At 41.3% G+C, this 18,368-nt stretch overlaps 1 protein-coding gene across 4 annotated transcripts in view; it reads left to right on the plus strand.

Moving 5' to 3' along the window:
- DAB2 (DAB adaptor protein 2) overlaps window positions 1–18,368 on the plus strand; it is a 60,206-nt gene that overhangs the window by 18,377 nt on the left and 23,461 nt on the right. For all 4 annotated transcript variants that reach the window (XM_019982898.2, XM_019982897.2, XM_019982896.2 and 1 more), the window contains 2 exons: window positions 16,830–17,022; window positions 17,948–18,087. In XM_019982898.2, the coding sequence (XP_019838457.2) occupies window positions 16,932–17,022; window positions 17,948–18,087 (231 nt within the window). In that variant the 5' untranslated portion in view covers window positions 16,830–16,931. The remainder of the gene's footprint in view (window positions 1–16,829; window positions 17,023–17,947; window positions 18,088–18,368) is intronic.

The following is an 18,368-nucleotide window of genomic DNA, read 5'->3' on the forward strand; positions in this document are numbered from 1 at the left end:
CAACACAATTTCTTTTTTAAAAAATTTTATTGAAATATACTTAATTTACAATGTTGTTTTAATTTCTTACAATTTGTAGTCAAAGCTCTGAGAACTAGAAAACAGATACAGTTCACAGGCTTTTAGCACAACTGTTAGACAATATAGTACTCCCACTATTAAGTTAAATTCATTTAATTGGAAAGGATAGAGGGTTACCCAGTATTAGATTCACACTATCTTGAGCTGCAGATGAATAACACATTTTAACAGACACAGAGACAGATCTAATAAATGTCTTTATGGTCCAGAAAGCCAGAAAAATTATATAGATTGTCCTAGTATATAAATTTATCATTTCAAATATGTTAAGCTCTTTGGGAAGTAGCGATTCCTTTGCTTCTATGTGTATTGATGGTTTATTTAGTTAATGCATTTATTGCCTTTATAAAATTTTTAAAGTAATGTATTTATTTTTTACTGTCCTGTGTCTTCATTGCTGCAAGGGCTTTTCCCTAGTTGTGGCAAGTGAGGGTCACTCTCTAGTTGTGGTGTACAGGCTTCCCTTGTTGCAGAGCACAGGCTCTCAGGTTCATGGGCTTCAGAAGTTGCAACACTGGGACTCAGAAGTTGCAGGTCTCTGGCTCTAGAGCACAGGCTCAGTAGTTGTGACACATGGTGCCACAGTGGCTCAGTGGTTGCGCCACAGCATGTGGGATCTTCCTCGATCAGGGATCTAACCTGTGTCTCCTGCATTGGCAGGCAGATTCTTTACCACTGAGCCACCAGGAAAGGCCCATTAGATACCCAAACTATGCTGTTTAATCAGGCTAATAATATAGGTTTATAGGAAACAACCGGAGAAGGCAATGGCACCCCACTCCAGTACCCTTGCCTGGAAAATCCCATGGATGGGGGAGCCTGGTAGGCTGCAGTCCATGGGGTCGCTAAGAGTCAGACACGACTGAGCGACTTCACTTTCACTTTTCACTTTCATGCGTTGGAGAAGGAAATGGCAACCCACTCCAGTGTTCTTGCCTGGAGAATCCCAGGGACGGGGGAGCCTTGTGGGCTGCCGTCTATGGGGTCGCATAGAGTCGGACACGACTGAAGCGACTTAGCCGCAGCAGCAGCAGCATAGGAAACAACATACTGCATTAAATATTACTTCATGTAAATATAAAGTTAAGACACTGATTACTTCTTCAATCTTGCAGAAAAATGTCTAGATCAACAGTAAAAAACAATCATGTTGGAACTGGACAAGAAAAGTATCATTTTTCTAGGCTCCTCACAAAGTCATTGGTTATTGCCACCTCAGGAACTTATCTTTTGAAAAAGAGAAAATAGTAAATGAAACATTCAAGACTTGAGCCTTTGAAAATGCGTATAATGACATAACCAGGACAATTTTCTTAAGTACCTTTTTTTTTTATGCAGCTGGCACAAATTTGTCATTCCCTCCCCACCCACCGAGCTCTGAGATGGTTTTAATATTAGCAGAGATGACTTAAGAAAACAATCCAGTGGACTATATGTGTTAGAAAATCTTCAAAATCACTCTTTAAATCCCAGAGTAAACTTTTCGACATCTGTACAGATTAAGATGATATTTGAGATTTTTCCTTGTATTTCTTGATTAGTACAACCAAGAAAGAAAACCAGTAACCTGTATCTTCATTTTCTAACAACTCTTAACTTAGTTCACTGAAACACCACCTCCATTTTAACTTAATTTGCAGAAGTCACTTAAATGATTGCTAAACGTCTAATAGAAATTGACTTCCTGAAAACTTCTTTAGATTATTAACGTTTAATGTTTGGAATATATAGAAGTGGCTTTTACCTAAAGGCTTTAGTAGGTATGCTGCTGCTAAGTCGCTTCAGTCGTGTCCAACTCTGTGTGACCCCATAGACTGCAATCCGTCTTGCCTAGAGGCTCCCCCATCCCTGGGATCCTCTAGGCAAGAACACTGGAGTGGGTTGCCATTTCCTTCTCCAATGAATGAAAGCGAAAAGTGAAAGTGAAGTCACCAAGTTGTGTCTGACTCTTAGCGACCCCATGGACCCCATGGAGGAGCCCATCAGGCTCCTCTGTCCATGGGATTTTCCAGGCAAGAGTATTGGAGTGGGGTGCCATTGCCTTAGTATCCATGAATTACTCTTCCCAACTTGCGAATTATATATCAGGATTGCTAAGGTAGATGCCTAGAAATATTTGTGGAAAGGAGGACCAGTTAATGATGACGACTTACCTAATAGTAACAGGTTTAATTTGGCTGCTTTCATGTGGATTTATGTATAGAATTCATGAAACAAAGTGTCTCACCTACTTAGACTTTAGAAATGAAAGTCTGATATTAAGTGGTAGATTTTTTTTCTTGTAATTGGAACTTCCTGTGCTCATCTGTCTCTGCAATGAATGAACCATATATACATATTTTGATACTTGGAACACTTTACTACAGACATTGTTCAATGTAGTTGCTTCAACTGCCCAGCAATTAAAATCCCAAAACTGTTTCGTTTAGCATGAATTAGTGTGCTGCTGTTTAGAATTTTTCCACCCCTTGGTTTAAAAATGCATTGGTTTATCCCTATATACTTATTTGGTCTAATACCATTTCCCAGAAGATGAGGGAATAATGATGGAGTGTGAACCTTAGTTCAAGGATGCTTGTGCATTTCCACTACTTCCTCCATCTCATTCTGCAGCAACTTCTTAGACTATCTGTGTGCTCACAAGTTCAAAGCAGGTGGTCTAGCTATTTCAGACCATTTTTAGAACTGTCACCTAAATTTTCAGCACTTGGGTAATATTAATATATCATTGCAAGAAGCAAGAAAGCAAGTTGGTAGGTTCACCTTTCTGCTTATCTAACAGAACCAGCAATTACCTAGGGATTTCGTATCTGTTAACTTATCTAATTTGGCCAGTAACCAAGAAGTAAGCAAATGAGTGTAAATGCATATTTCTTCCAGATGAGTTCCCCTGACCTTTTAGATTTCATTCTGGTGACTTCCTAACCTTCAGCAAGGTAGATTGCTGATGTTGGGAGAGGAGAGGGCTGGTTATCAGGTTGCTGTTTCTCTGTCAACCTGAAATTCAACAAATATTAATAGATAGAAAATTCCTTTTTATTTTTAAATGATTCATTTTTCCTTTATCTTATTTAAAAGCAACCAGATCTTCCTAAAGGAAATCAGCTAAATCATGAAGCATCACTCTTAGAGTGATAACTGATATATCAAGTACACAGGTAATAGTTAACAGTAAGTTAACTTACTGAATCACTGTGCTATACACCTGATACTAACACCACATTGTAAATCAACTACACTACAATAAATAAAATAGTGTAAAAAGTAGTGCATACATATATACATCAAATGATATGTAGTAGAATGTTCATAGAAGCCCAATTCATAACAGCTCCAAATTGGATAAAATTTGTGGTGTATTCATATAATGAGATATGTGGTAATATAATGAACAAGATACAACATAGCTGGAACTTCATAAATATTGTGTTGAGTAAAATAAAGCAGATGCAGAAGCAAGAAAAAAATTAAGTAAATAAAAAAAAATACAGGTGCTTCTAAATAATGTATATTTTTTTCTTGAATTCTTCTAACATTCAAAATGACTCCTCTACCTTTTAAGGTGACTGTTGTAATGGCAATCAAGTAGAAAGTGGGACCTGTTTAACAGTTAAGATTTATGTGTACAAGAATCATAGGTGAAATCACAGAGGGGCGCAAATGTATAAACCATGTATCCTGAAGTCCATGTGCTGGGTGTACTACATGGCCGGGCTGACTTCATTCAGGATTACTTCATTTGGGAACGAGAAAGCACAACTTGATGCTGTGTGTTCTAGGAAACAAACTGCTAAGTTTCATCTTTATGATTTATTTAAAAGCTAGCTTGAAATTAAGAAGAGGGATGAGTTTTGTTAAATTAACTTGGGAAGGATAGATATGAGAGCAGTGAAGTATTTACTGGTCAGTTGGGGAAAGTATACCTAGATATGAGGGAAGGTTATTGAAGAAGGTGTGAATAGTGTTCAGTTCAGTTCAGTTCAGTTTAGTCACTCAGTCGTGTCCGACTCTTTTCGACCCCATGAATCACAGCACGCCAGGCCTCCCTGTCCATCACCATCTCCCAGAGTTCACTCAAACTCATGTCCATTGAGTCGGTGATGCCATCCAGCCATCTCATCCTCTGTTGTCCCCTTTTCCTCCTGCCCCCAATCCCTCCCAGCATCAGAGTCTTTTCCAATGAGTCAACTCTTCGCATGAGGTGGCCAAAGTACTGGAGTTTCAGCTTTAGCATCATTCCTTCCAAAGAACATACACTTAGAAATCAAATGTATGACACTCCTTTTCCCTTGTTCTGATTTATTAGTATTTTGACTACATTTTCTTACAAGGGACAAACATACTATCCACTGTGCATTTAGGTACAAAATTCAAAGTAAAAATTATATGTTTCTGTGATTTTGTACCAGCTCCATAATGCTTCTCAAATTACTTCCCCAGAGGCCCTGCAATAGAAGAATTTCAGATACTTCCATGTTAGTAGTTTGGTCCTTAAAGAAAAAAAAAAAAACAACCTTAAAAATATTTCATAGATTGTTTATTCTCTATTCTAAAAAGAGTATTCTACTCTCTTCCTTTGCCCTTAGGATGGGAGGGAAGCAGAATGAAATATAGTATCTTTTACTATCTAATAATATGAAGTAAAGTTCTTCTGAATTCAGAAGATTTTAAATTCTTCAGATTTTAAAACTACAGCTCGGTGTCCCCAGCCTTACAACAGCACCCAGGGCGAGTTACTGTGCTACCATGACACCGTGATGACTTTTGTCCCTGAAGCAAGTGCACTGGTGACTGAGGCAGGGGCTGCTGTCTCTGGTCCCGCCAGGCTGTCCCAGGGTCAGGGGAGAAGTGCTCTGCAGGGCTCTATCATGTCCCCACAGGCCCTCAAGTCACACAGCTCTTTCAGTGTGCTCATACGTACCACCCACCAGCCAGGGTATTGTGTGTTCAGAAGTCTATTCAGTCATAAGCCTATGGACTGTGGCCCTCTGGGCTCCTCTGTCCACAGGATTCTCCAGGCAAGAATACTGGAGTGGATTGCCATGCCTTCCTCCAGGGGATCTCCCCAACCCAGGAAGATCTCTTATGTCTCCTGCACTGGGAGGTGGGTTCTTTACCACTAGCGCCACCTGAACCAGGGTACTGAAGCCTGCCCAAAGTGCCAGCACGTCTTCCTGACTGGGTTAGCTGGGGACCCTGACATTGGAGCCCAGTCTTTTTTGAAGGGTGGGGTGGGGGAGAGGGGGCATTGCACTGGGTCTTCATTGCTGTGCTTTCTCTGGTTGTAGCGAGCATGGGCTACTCTTCATTGTGGTGCACAGGCTTCTCATCGTGGTGGCTTCCCTTGCCGTGGAGCACGGGCTCTAGGCACGAAGCCCGCAGCATTGCAGCGTGATGGCTCTGTAACCATGGTGTGCGGCTCCAGGACACGTGGGCATCAGTAGCTGCAGCGCACTGACTTAGTTGCCCTGAGGCATGTGGAATCTTCCCAGAGCAGGGATCAAACCCGTGTCCCCTGCACTGGCGGGTGGATCCCCATCCACGGTGTCACCAGGAAAGTCCTGAGCCCCGGTTTGAATCTAGCCTTCTTATTTTTTATCTGTTCCTCAGACATAAGGAGTTTTCCCTCCCCTTCTTCCCATACCTCCCCCCACATTCCCACTCCATGTTGGACCACTTCAATCCACTGACCATTTCCAGATATGTCTTACCTTGATAAACAAATTTACCTACTAAGTTGCCAGCTACCTCTGAGCCTAAAGCCCAAGGTGTATGGAGAAGGGTAACCTTTGTTTCCAAGCCCCTCCTACCCCCTCAAAAGGCATAATTTCCTTTCCTCCAGAACAATGGATTCCTAACTGGCGCTAGTGGTAAAGAACCCACCTCCCAATGTAGGAGACATGAGAGATCTTCCTGGGTCGGGGAGATCCCCTGGAGGAAGGCATGGCAATCCACTCCAGTATTCTTGCCTGGAGAATCCCTTTCCTTAGAATTAATGAGAATCACTCATGGCTCCTTCCATAGGTGATTCGTTATCTCTCTAATAGAGAAGCAGCTAATAAGGTGGTTCAAGATGGTGCTTAATGAACCATCTATGAACTTGACTCAAGGATGTAGTCATTACCTCTCTTCCCCACATAGCTCCTGAGGCATGAGTAAAAGGAGGTGTTAACGTTGAGACAGGCGTGCTCTGTAAGGTCAATTAATCCAATCCTAAGCATCATGCATACGTATTCACAAAAACTCTACACGGTCCATAGACCACAGAGATATTCCAACAGCACCTTCTTTCCTAGAGTTTGACTAAGTGTAAGGAGAGATTCTAGAGTCAGTTTGCTGTGTCTTTGTTCACACAAACATATTAACTTGTGCCCAGCTTGCACAAGTTACTCAGTGAATCTATACATTCTACCTTTTCTAATCCTAGTGAAGTCTTCAAAATAAGTCATTGCACTTGTAAAATTGATCATCTACAATACTTCAGTTCACCTTGTGAGTAATTTTTAGACATTTTTAGTGAATTGGTTGCATTGCACAGTCTAGGGAATAGGCCTTCATTCAGATAATAACATATCAGATATTACATATCTGTTATTATTCAGATAATAACATTAAGCCTATTTTGGGGGCTTCCCATATGGCACTAGTGGTCAAGAACCAGCCTGCCAATGCAGGAGACATAAGAGACTCAGGTTCAACCCCTGGGTTGGGAAGATCCCCTGGAGGAGGGCACAGCCAACAGCTCCAGTATTCTTGCCTGGAGAATCCTGTGGACAGAGGAGCCTGGAGGGCTACAGTCCTCGGGGTCACAAAGAGTCAGACACGACTGAAGTGACACATGCAAGCCTGTTTTTAAAGTCTTAAATTCTCCTAAACACTTTTATTATGATGACTGTTCTTTAGGCTCAGTTAGGAAATACTCCTAATAAAAACTTATTTTAAAAACAAAATGGGTGGAGGTGGGTACAAAATTGAGAGGTCATAATGAGTCAAGAATATTGGAAGTTGCCAACTGAAGAACTCAAACTTCCTACCAGGCTTTAGAAAAAATAACTAAAAGGCCAAGTACTGAGTAGCAGAGAATGTACTGAAATAATGTGAATTCTTTGATCTGTGAGTTGCGTCTCAAGCCTAGCCAAATACTTTCTTCCAAGCAACCAAATTAGCATTTGTGAGCTAGTTTGACCAGGTAGGACTCCAGCTACCCAGCAAAAGAGGATCTAGTGATACCCTATTGTTAGACCCCATAAACTCTTTTTTCTGTTTTGGTTCAGAAAACATCGATTCAAGCTATTCTGCTAATTTATCTTCCTGTTCTTTGGTATATCTATTAATTAGTTCTTGGTTCAGTCTCAATATAATGGGCCTTGTATGGACTTCTTAAAAATTGTTTGTTTTTTTTTTTTTTTTTAAAAAACAGACTCATACACTCTAAAAATAGGACACTCTAGTCTCATTTTAGGATCTAGATTTTTCCTGGTACCAACTCTTATCTACAACCAGCTGTTTAACAGTTAGACAAGTTATATATTCTTTCTTGCCCTCAGTTTCTTAATCCTTATAATGAAAGGGTATGACGAAATTATTCCCTAGGTTTCTTGCAGCTCAGTAGTCTAACCCACTTGGTGTTTATTTCTTTAAGGCAACAAAGGATTGTGGAAGTTAGACTTATCCCTCAAACTTGTCAGTGTTTTAGAATCATCTGCGAATCTTTAAAATATATTGGTGCTTGCATCTCTTTCCATATAGATTCCAACTTAAGGGATCTGGGTGTGTCACGGACTTGGACATCTTAAGAGGTCCTCTTAAAAGTTTCCCAGGGGAATGTGAGGTAGACCTTTTACACTGCCAGTGGTGATAATGGAGGCCTAGATTTGACTCGGAATTCATTAGAACAGGCCTCTCTGGGTAGCTTAGTGCAGCTTTTATTCCCATACTTCTACTCCTGGCAGATGTGTGTGTGTTAGTCGCTCAGTCATGTCCGACTTTTTGTGACCCCATGGGCTGTAATTCACCAGGCTCCTCTGCCCATGGGATTCTCCGAGCAAGAATACCAGAGTGGATACAATTCCCTTCTCCAGGGGATCTTCCCGATCTAGAGATTGAACCCAGGTCTCCTGCATTTCAGGCAAATTCTTTACCATCAAGCCACCAGGGAAGCCCATTCCTGTCAGAACCTACCTTCTACAGTCACAAAGCCAGAGTTGGACAGGAGGTGGTTTAACAGTGTTTCTACTTATTAGCGATTTACTTATTGGTCCCACTTGTTCTAAAATCATTTAAGCATTTGATGTGGAAAAGCAATGTCAACTACAACACAAGACTGCATACCTGACACATAGTCCACGGCTTGCTACAGTCCATGGGGTTGCAGAGAGTTGGACATGACTGAGTAATTGAACTGAACTGTCCATGAAACCTACATGTGATTTAATCATAGTTGCCACTTGTTGAGAGCTTTCTGTATTCGAGGCACTGAGGTCTCTACATCAGTTATTACTGATTTCTTATAACAACACTACAAATTATATTCCCATTTTACAGGTGAAGAAATGAATATTAGATAGATTGACTCAAACCATAGAGCTAGAAAGTAGTGAAAATGTGAAAGACTTCTTAGCCTGAACTCTGACCTGCTACACTATCTGGCCTCTTTCCCAAATTAACTGTCTGGGGAACTTTTAACTCTGGTCTGACTTGGTTTCAAAGGCTGGGAGAAGTTTTCCAGTTCAGAGCTTTCTAAGTCCTATCTTTCTGCAGCATCCTTCCCAGGGGTTACAGACAATGATATGTGCTCTCTGTAAATGCCTAACCAGTGCATACCTCCTCAACTCAGGCACATTTTGTTCCTGAGGCCCCTACAGCAGTGTCAGCATTTACAAGAAAATCTCCTAAGGACTCCTTTTCAATGTGTGTTAACATAGTCTCATTTCCCCAATTAAATAGTCTGCAAAAATCTTACTGTCTACTCAGCTTGGTCTTTGCAAAGTAGAATCAGTTTTCCTAAAAGCATAGGGATTCAAGCAGTTAAGGGAGACTAGTTTTGCACCAAATGTCAGAAACTTGGCTGCATCATTTCTGGCAAGGTCCCTTATTCTCAAAAGGCTACTTTGAAGATAGTGCTGAAGGCTGTTTGCTGCCCTCTTGGACCCCCAGATGTGCCCTAGAGGTTAATATTTCACATGTCCTAGTTCAGGATCTCAGCTGAGACAAGCAAAAGGTTCCAAAGGACAAGGAAGCACACTTCTGACCCTTCCAAAGTGCTGGACACTAGCAAAGACATCGATGTTGCTTTGTCCTTGATTCTCCTTAACTCCCTTTCCTGTGTCTGTTTTATGTGGCTCTTTCTGGAAAGTTAACTGATATGTGAAAGTCCATGGGATTATGACTCTGAAAGCAGCTGGAAAAATACAGGTTAACACCAGTGGAATTAAAAAAAAAGATAAGAACAGCAGCATATATAAAAAGAAAGGGAACACAGATCATGTTCAATTAAAGCCCATCAGCTAATTAGTGATTGATCTTGTGTTACTGAGTCTATTTCAGTATTCATAAGATGTTCGAAGGGCTTGGTAGGTTTGGGGTTTGTACTATTCCCCTTAACATTAAAAACAGGTCCTCTATCATTTGTAGAATGGGGCCACGTTTAAATAAGTTTTTAACTCAAGTTATTCCTTTTACCAGCATTGAGACTGACCAGGAAAATTCCTATCTGCTCCGAATAATAGGTAAAAAGATAGACTGGGAGGGAGGTGGCAAACTCGTGTCATGATGTTGCTCTAGAACCCTGTAGTCATTCATCAGAATCGTTGCTGATGCCAATACTGTTCCTCCTGATGGAAAAGGTGAGGAGGAAAAAGGAGGCACCAGGCAAATTTGTCCCTGCACAAGTGTGTCCCTACGCTCAGTATTGCAAGGTTCTAAATATTTGCATGAATCACTTTAAGTGCTAAATAAACTATAACAGATTGTTTTCTAGTGCAAAGGACATAGTCATCTTAAGGTGACTCACACAATCTTCTGGTATACATTTCTCAGAGCTTTCTCAGAAACCAAAAAGTGTTGCAAAATGTCTCCTGATCATCTGATTCTTGTGCTGTGGAACGGGGAAGTCCCTACATGGTTTGCATGAAGTCCAAAATCCAAGTTAGAGATCTTCACTCAAATGAAGCTCATTTTTTTGACTTAACATAGTTTTCATTTACAACTTTATATTCTGTATTAGACCTTAAAAGGGGGTCAAAATATATAGTAACTTTAGATTCTCGTCTGTTTTCAGATGTATCGTCTTATTTCTCTTCTCGGGCATCTAAAGAAGTAAACAGATCATTCTTAAGAACTAGACTAACAAACCAGCTAGGTTTAGATGGAGTGGGGGGAGTGGGGCAGTCCATGTGACTTTTTGATTATGTTTTTGGACTTTATTAGTAATCCATGTTTTATGATAGCATCCTTTGTGTATGTTTCCTGATTAACTTTTGGTCCTCAGTCAGAAGGACTATCCTTGCTGGTTGTACTACACCCAGTGGTTCTCCTTTAAAAATAAAAATTAAAAATCTTTTTTACCTTACTAGAGCTTTAAAATAGATGCCTTTTTTTTTTTTTAAACAATACCCTAATTTGGGAAAGCAGTCACAGAAAATGGTAGGGCCTCTTCTCGTCCTCAGCTTCCTTTTTCAGGCCCAAAGCCTTCCCAAAAATCAATTCATTATAAAATCTATTAGAGGTTTTATGAGCACAGTTGACAATTCTGTAACATTGTTGGAAGGAGTATGCATTTGAATTTTAAACACTGGATTTAAGTTGATTATTCGTACAGAGGGACCTCAGTTTGGAAGCAAGACTTCCTCTGTCTCCCGCAGGTCAAATGGTAACTTGGGCATTTGGGAGATCTGTGATGAGGGACTTTCTCTTTAAAGCTGTGGAGAAAGGTGAGTGTTTATCACTCTCTTATACACATAACACCCCACTCCAGTACTCTTGCCTGGAAAATCCCATGGATGGAGGAGCCTGGTAGGCTGCAGTCCATGGGGTCAAGAAGAGTCGGACACGACTGAGTGACTTCCCTTTCACTTTTCACTTTCATGCATTGGAGAAGGAAATGGCAACCCACTCCAGTGTTCTTTCCTGGAGAATCCCAGGGACGGGGGAGCCTGGTGGGCTTCCAACTATGGGGTCGCACAGAGTCGGACATGACTGAAGCGAGTTAGTAGCAGCAGCAGCATACACATAACTGGTTGTACGCTTTGGCTAAAAATTTTTCGGTAAACCTTTAATGTTTCTTTATAAAGAGATTTATCTTTGAGTCTTGGAGCCTGTGGGCAAAATCTACCTTCCAATCATTTCAGGGAGCACAGATAACTTTTAAATTGTATGGCCTGCAATAGAGACTTGCCTTTGCCTATTACAACCCAACAGACACATGGCTTTTCTTCAAAAAAATATGCTAAGATGCTAAAGGAATGTTTTATACCTATTTTTTTTTCTCCCCTGCTCCTTGTAACTGCTCATCCCCAAACCGTGAAAGGATATAGTCAAAGAATACCAAGTACCTTAAAATAACCCTAATGCTATGAATGTTGAACTTCAGTGTCTAACAAAAGAAGTTTTTGCCATAAAACCATGGCAGCACCACTCACTGTAGACCTCTTCCATTTTGAAAGCTGTCTGCTGACACCAGATTTAATGCCTGGTCTTGAGTTATAATGTTGTTATGTCTTGTATCATTTTTATGACTAAACCACACACCACCATTCCCTCTCCCAAGCCCCCTCAAAATGCTTTGTGGCATTTCTCAAATTCCTTTAAAATACTCACTTTTGAATAAAATTTGCCATGTTTAATGAGCTAAGACTTTTCTTGTCAGCAATAATATCCTACAGAAAAATATGATATTAGACTTCAAAGATGGGGCAACAGATTCTTATGCCAGGTTCTTTCCTGCCAGAACTGAGCAGGAAGGAGTGAAAGTCTTCAGGGACAAGCAAAAAACAGGAATGGGTAGGAAAATGAGAGAGAAGGCAGCTCTGCTAATTCAGAAAGGAAAGGAGTCAAAAAGGAAAAATTTCTGAAAGAGATGAGAAATATTGGGGTTTCTATATAAGAATGAAAGAAAAGGATATTAAAGATATGCAGGAATATGAATTGGAACAAACTCCGGAAGATAGTGAAGGACAGGGGAACCTGGTGTACTGCAGTTCATGGGGTTGCAAAGAGTCAGACACGACTTAGCAACTGAACGACAGAAACAACAAGGGGTAAAACATTTGATATGAAATGACAACGTCTCATCTTTGTCCTAAGTGCAAGAGGGACCCCAAGGTTAAGTGGGAAAGCTTTACTTTAAAATTAAGAATGCCATCATTAAGAAAAAATTCAGATTATCCTAATTCAATGAACATAAGCCATGGACTGGAGCTTCCTGATTGTCATGGGAGCAAAAAATGGGGGGAAAGGGGCTCACAAAAAGGTATAGATGTGTGATGCATGCAGTCAGATACGCTCAAAAGAATGAAAGCAAAGTAATTGGATTTGGTCAGAAGAGCCATTAGCAGTTGGAGCTGACTTTCTGAGATTAGCATTAAGATGAATAGTCCTTCGAGAGGAAGAGAGCACCAATTTTAGATGTTTAAATCATGAAGCGGTAACTGGAGGACTGCGGGGTCACATGGAAGTGTTTTCCTTATTTCTAAGATACGATGAGTAACTAAGAAAGGAAAGGGCCCAAGGGGAGAAGCTGAGGATGCAGGAGGATGGATGTTGATGTTTCTCCTTAGATCAGAGCTTGGTGTCACTGCCTGATGTTGTTAACATGGGGAAATAGCCTCTTGATTTGAAAGAAGAGCATTATTATTGGCTTCCTGAAATTAGAAGACTAGGAATATGACTAGGAGATTTATCACATTGCTGGAAAATAAAGCTTGGAACCACTCGAAATCAACCAAGACACACACAAAAACAGAGGTGTTGTATTAGTTTCCAAGGGCTGCTGTAACAAATTACCAAAAACTGGGTTACTTGAATTTATTCTCTCATGGTCCTGGAGGCCAGAAGCCCCAAATCAATACGTCATCAGGGTTTATTCCTTCTGAAGGTGCTGAGAGAGTACTCATTGCACATCTGTCTCTAAGCATCTGGGGGACATTGGCCATCCTGGCATTCCTGATTTGTAGATGCATCAATCCAGTATCTACCCCTGTATTCACATCACCTCTGCAGTGTGTCTCTGTACTTCTTATCTCCCCTTGCCTTTCTTTTATAATGACCTTTGTTATGGAATTTAGTTCAGTTCAGTTCAGTTCAGTAGCTCAGTTGTGTCCGACTCTTTGTGACCCCATGAATCACAGCACCCCAGGCCTCCCTGTCCATCACCAACTCCCAGAGTTCACTCAGACTCACATCCAAAGAGTCAGTGATGCCATCCAGCCATCTCATCCTCTGTCATCCCCTTCTCCTCCTGCCCCCAATCCCTCCCAGCATCAGAGTCTTTTCCAATGAGTCAACTCTTCTCATGAGGTGGCCAACGTACTGGAGTTTCAGCTTTAGCATCATTCCTTCCAAAGAACTCCCAGGGCTGATCTCCTTCAGAATGGACTGGTTAGATCTCCTTGCAGTCCAAGGGACTCTCAAGAGTCTTCTCCAGCACCACAGTTCAAAAGCATCAATTCTTTGGCGCTCAGCCCTCTTCACAGTCCAACTCTCACATCCATACATGACCACTGGAAAAACCATAGCCTTGACTAGATGGACCTTTGTTGGCAAAGTAATGTCTCTGCTTTTGAATATGCTATCTAGGTTGGTCATAACTTTCCTTCCAAGGAGTAAGTGTCTTTTAATTTCATGGCTGCAGTCACCATCTGCAGTGATTTTGGAATTTAGAACCCTCACAAATCAAGGATGATCACAACTCAAGAGCCTTCACTTGATGACAGTTACAAATAACCTTTACTTAGATAAGGTCACATACAAAGGTTCAGGGGCCAGGACTTGAGTGTATCTTTTTTGCGGGGAGGTGAGGGACACGACAAGTATATAATAGAACATCTCTATGGCCAACATGAGGTTTCCCCTATGAGACTCAGTGTAGCATTTGAGGAACTCTGGCTTGGGGCCAGACAGCCTGGATTGGAGACTTGGTTTTAACTCAGCAGCTGCGTTGTTTAAAACCTCTGTGCCTTGGCTTTCCCTCTGGAAAAGTGAAATAATACTGCATCGTACTACTCACAGGGTTACCATGAGTGTTCTGGAGTTAATGCAGTTAAAGGGCTGATAGTACCTGGCCCCCAGCTAAGTCATGGCTAAATGGGACTTCAGGTCCCCTAATGTTGTTACCTGTAAATAGACTGTCTCCCCAGGTACCTACCAGTCAGGTGTCTTTGAGCAAAATCAATTATTTTATGTATGTGTGTGTGTATGTGTTTCAAAAGACCGTTAGAATCGCAAAGAATGAAACTAGCTTTGGGGGTGAGACTAGTGGACGAACCCATAAGTGTTCTTCCCAGGATTACACACTGTGAGTGGCTTTTCTCTGCCTTTTGTCTTCAGTTCACATAGAAAATTAACCTTCCCTAGCTCTCTCTGGTGCAGTATAGAAATGTTCACTCCTGAGAGGTGAAAGAACCTTTTGAAATGTTAACTCACTTCTGTGTGCTTACAATGACTTCTCTTTTTTGTTTTACCCACTCCAGTACTCTTGCCTGGAAACTCCCGTGGACGGAGGAGCCTGGTAGGCTGCAGTCCATGGGGTCGCTAAGAGTCAGACACGACTGAGCGACTTCGCTTTGACTTTTCACTTTCATGCATTGGAGAAGGAAATGGCAACCCACTCCAGTGTTCTTGCCTGGAGAATCCCAGGGATGGCGGAGCCTGGTGGGCTGCCATCTATGGGGTCGCACAGAGTCGGACACGACTGAAGCGACTTAGCAGCAGCAGCAGCTGTGATACATGGGGGAGCTTTATGGAGAACTAAACTGTTTTGTGTGCTGAGTTGTGTCTGACTCTTTGCAACCCAATGGACTGTAGCCTGCTAGGTTCCTCTGTCCATGGAATTTTCCAGGCAAGAATACTGGAGTGGGTTACCATTCCAGGGGATCTTCCCCACCCAAGGATCAAACCCACGTCCCTCGTGTCTCCTGCATTAGTAGGTTGATTCTTTACCACTGTGCCACCTGGGAAGCTGTTTAAAGGATAATAATGCTAAATAATAGCACAAACTGTGTTCACTCAGTGAGAACATTTTTTCGACATTTAAAAAATGCTGTAATTTTTATTTATTTGGCTGTGCTGGTTCTCATTTGTGGCATACAGCATCTTTGTTGTGGCATGCTGCAGCATGTAAGCTCTTAGCTGTGGCATGTGGGATCTAGTTCCCTGACCAAATATTGAACCTGTGCCCCCTGCAGTGGGAGCCCAGAATCTTAACCACTGGACCACCAGGGAAGCCCCTACATGTGACATATTTTGATCCCTATCTTTAATACTAGCTTTTTATCCAAAGTTCCAATACGAATTTCTTAGCCAGATAATAACAGTTTTTATTTTATTGAGATGTAGTTGATTTACAGCATTATATGTTTAAGATGTACAGCATAGTGATTCACAATTTTTAAAGATTTTACTGTTTATAGTTATTATAAAATATTGGCTGTATTTCCCATGTATACAATATATCCTTGTAGCTTGTTTATTTTGTACATAAGAGTCGTACCTATAGTCACAGTTCAGTTCAGTCGCTCAGTCGTGTCTGACTCTTTGTGACCCCATGAATCGCAGCACGCCAGGCCTCCCTGTCCATCACCAACTCCCAGAGTTCACTCAGACTCACATCCATCGAGTCAGTGATGCCGTCCAGCCATCTCATCCTCTGTCATCCCCTTCTCCTCCTGCCCCCAATCCCTCCCAGCATCAGGGTCTTTTCCAATGAGTCAACTCTTCACATGAGGTGGCCAAAGTACTGGAGTTTCAGCTTTAGCATCATTCCTTCCAAAGAACTCCCAGGGCTGATCTCCTTCAGAATGGACTGGTTGGATCTCCTTGCAGTCCAAGGGACTCTCAAGAGTCTTCTCCAACACCACAGTTCAAAAGCATCAAATCTTCGGCGCTCAGCCTTCTTCACAGTGCAACTCTCACATCCATACATGACCACAGGAAAAACCATAGCCTTGACTAGACGAACCTTTGTTGGCAAAGTAATGTCTCTGCTTTTGAATCTGCTATCTAGGTTGGTCATAACTTTCCTTCCAAGGAGTAAGCATCTTTTAATTTCATGGCTGCAGTCACCATCTGTAGTGATTTTGGAGCCCAGAAAAATAAAGTCTGACACTGTTTCCACTGTTTCCCCATCTATTTCCCATGAAGTGATGGGACCAGATGCCATGATCTTTGTTTTCTGAATGTTGAGCTTTAAGCCAACTTTTTCACTCTCCACTTTCACTTTCATCAAGAGGCTTTTGAGTTCCTCTTCACTTTCTGCCATAATAATTACTTAAAGAAAATTACTTAAAGAAGTAATTGCATAATTACTTAATTACATAAAATTACTTAAAGAAGGTAAATACCTTCTTTCCATTTTGGCAACTACAAAGGAAACAGTCCTACCCACTCCCGTGCTGTCAGAGTTCAGTTTAACAGAGAAGAACAAAATGAGTCTGAAGAACTACACTCAGCAGTACTGGTTGTGGGCCTATTAGGACATAAAGTCTGGGTTCGCTGTGTTGTGATCTCATTGTGCCTCTAAACTCTGCCCACAGGCGTCTGTAGCAGGCTATGTTTGTTTGAGACGACTCCATCAGGGATCGCCTGCTGCCACTAAGAGTCTCCTGGTGCTGGAGCTGGCCGTCTGCCTTCTTGCCATGTCTAACGAAGTAGAAACGAGTGCAACTAATGGTCAGCCTGACCAACAGGCTGCACCAAAGGCACCATCCAAGAAGGAAAAGAAGAAAGGTATGAAGGAATCTTCTTGAGCCCTATGAGGGGACCTAGTGGTGGTTACCAGTGAAGAAGGATGACGTTCAAGGGAAAGTAAGATTTGGCCCTTGGCTTGATTCAATCTCAGCCAAGTCTCAAGTTCTCCTAAATATGAAAGTAAGACTTTGGCAGAGGAGATTGGTTCAATTCCTCTATGATAAGATGAATATATATATGAGCCCAGTAATTGCCTCAACTTGGATCCTGCTGGGAAACTTTCATAGATATTATTCAGTTGGGAAGTACACCTATGAAGTATTAAATGGTTATCTTTCAGTAACCTATGTATGATTTTGCTTTACTGAAGTAGCTGTTTTATAAAAGTCAAGGTCTTTATTTTATAAGACCCTCTTCTTTTGTCACAAAAGGACCACTAGAAAGTGTCGGCATCCTTAATCATTCATAGTTTGAGAATATGCCATGATTTCTTTGCCTTTCACATCCATGCTCTAGAAATGGTAATAAGAAGAGAAGCAAAAGAAGTTATATTGATGAAATAATCATCTCAATGGTTTTCAAGGGATTTTACCCACAGTTCTGTTCTGCTTTATTGACAGTTCGAAAATTTTAAAAATATTTTTACAACTATGATGAAGAATATCCCAGAATATCCCCCAATCCTATCTCACATATTCCCATAAGTTTCCCATAATTCAGCCCATTCTGCATCATTAAGAGTTTATTTTTTCTCCACCCCAGTGCCATACACAGTTTTACAAAGTGTGATTTTTTTTAACTCAGAGGAAATAAGGATAACAGTAAAATGTTGCATTGATCAATTGTAGTATAATCAAGATTTATGTAACTCAGATTTTTAGATTCTACAGCATTTTTGGTCATACCTGGGGCTGATATTTCGGCACATGTATGAACTTGATCCTCTAACTTTTTCTTTTCTCAGGCACTGAAAAGACAGATGAATATCTTTTGGCAAGATTCAAAGGTGATGGTGTGAAATACAAGGCCAAGCTAATTGGCATTGATGATGTGCCAGATGCAAGAGGGGATAAAATGAGCCAAGATTCTATGATGAAACTAAAGGTAACAGAGGAAAGCATAATTTGTTGCTATGTTAGGCAGATGTCCAACAGAGGGAGTGATATTAGAAATTTGTATTTATTTATGGCTTTCCTGGTAGCTCAGTGATAAAGAACCTGCTTGCCAATGCAGAAGACTGGGGTTTGATCCCTGGATTGGGAAGATTCCCTGGAGGAGGGCGTGGCAACCCACTGCATTATTCTTGCCTAGAGAATCCCCATGGACAGAGGAGCCTGGTGGGCTACAGTCCATGGGGTAGCAAAGAGCTGGACACGACTAAAGCA

Source organism: Bos indicus, chromosome 20 (assembly GCF_029378745.1).
Source record: "Bos indicus isolate NIAB-ARS_2022 breed Sahiwal x Tharparkar chromosome 20, NIAB-ARS_B.indTharparkar_mat_pri_1.0, whole genome shotgun sequence".
NCBI lineage: Eukaryota > Metazoa > Chordata > Mammalia > Artiodactyla > Bovidae > Bos > Bos indicus.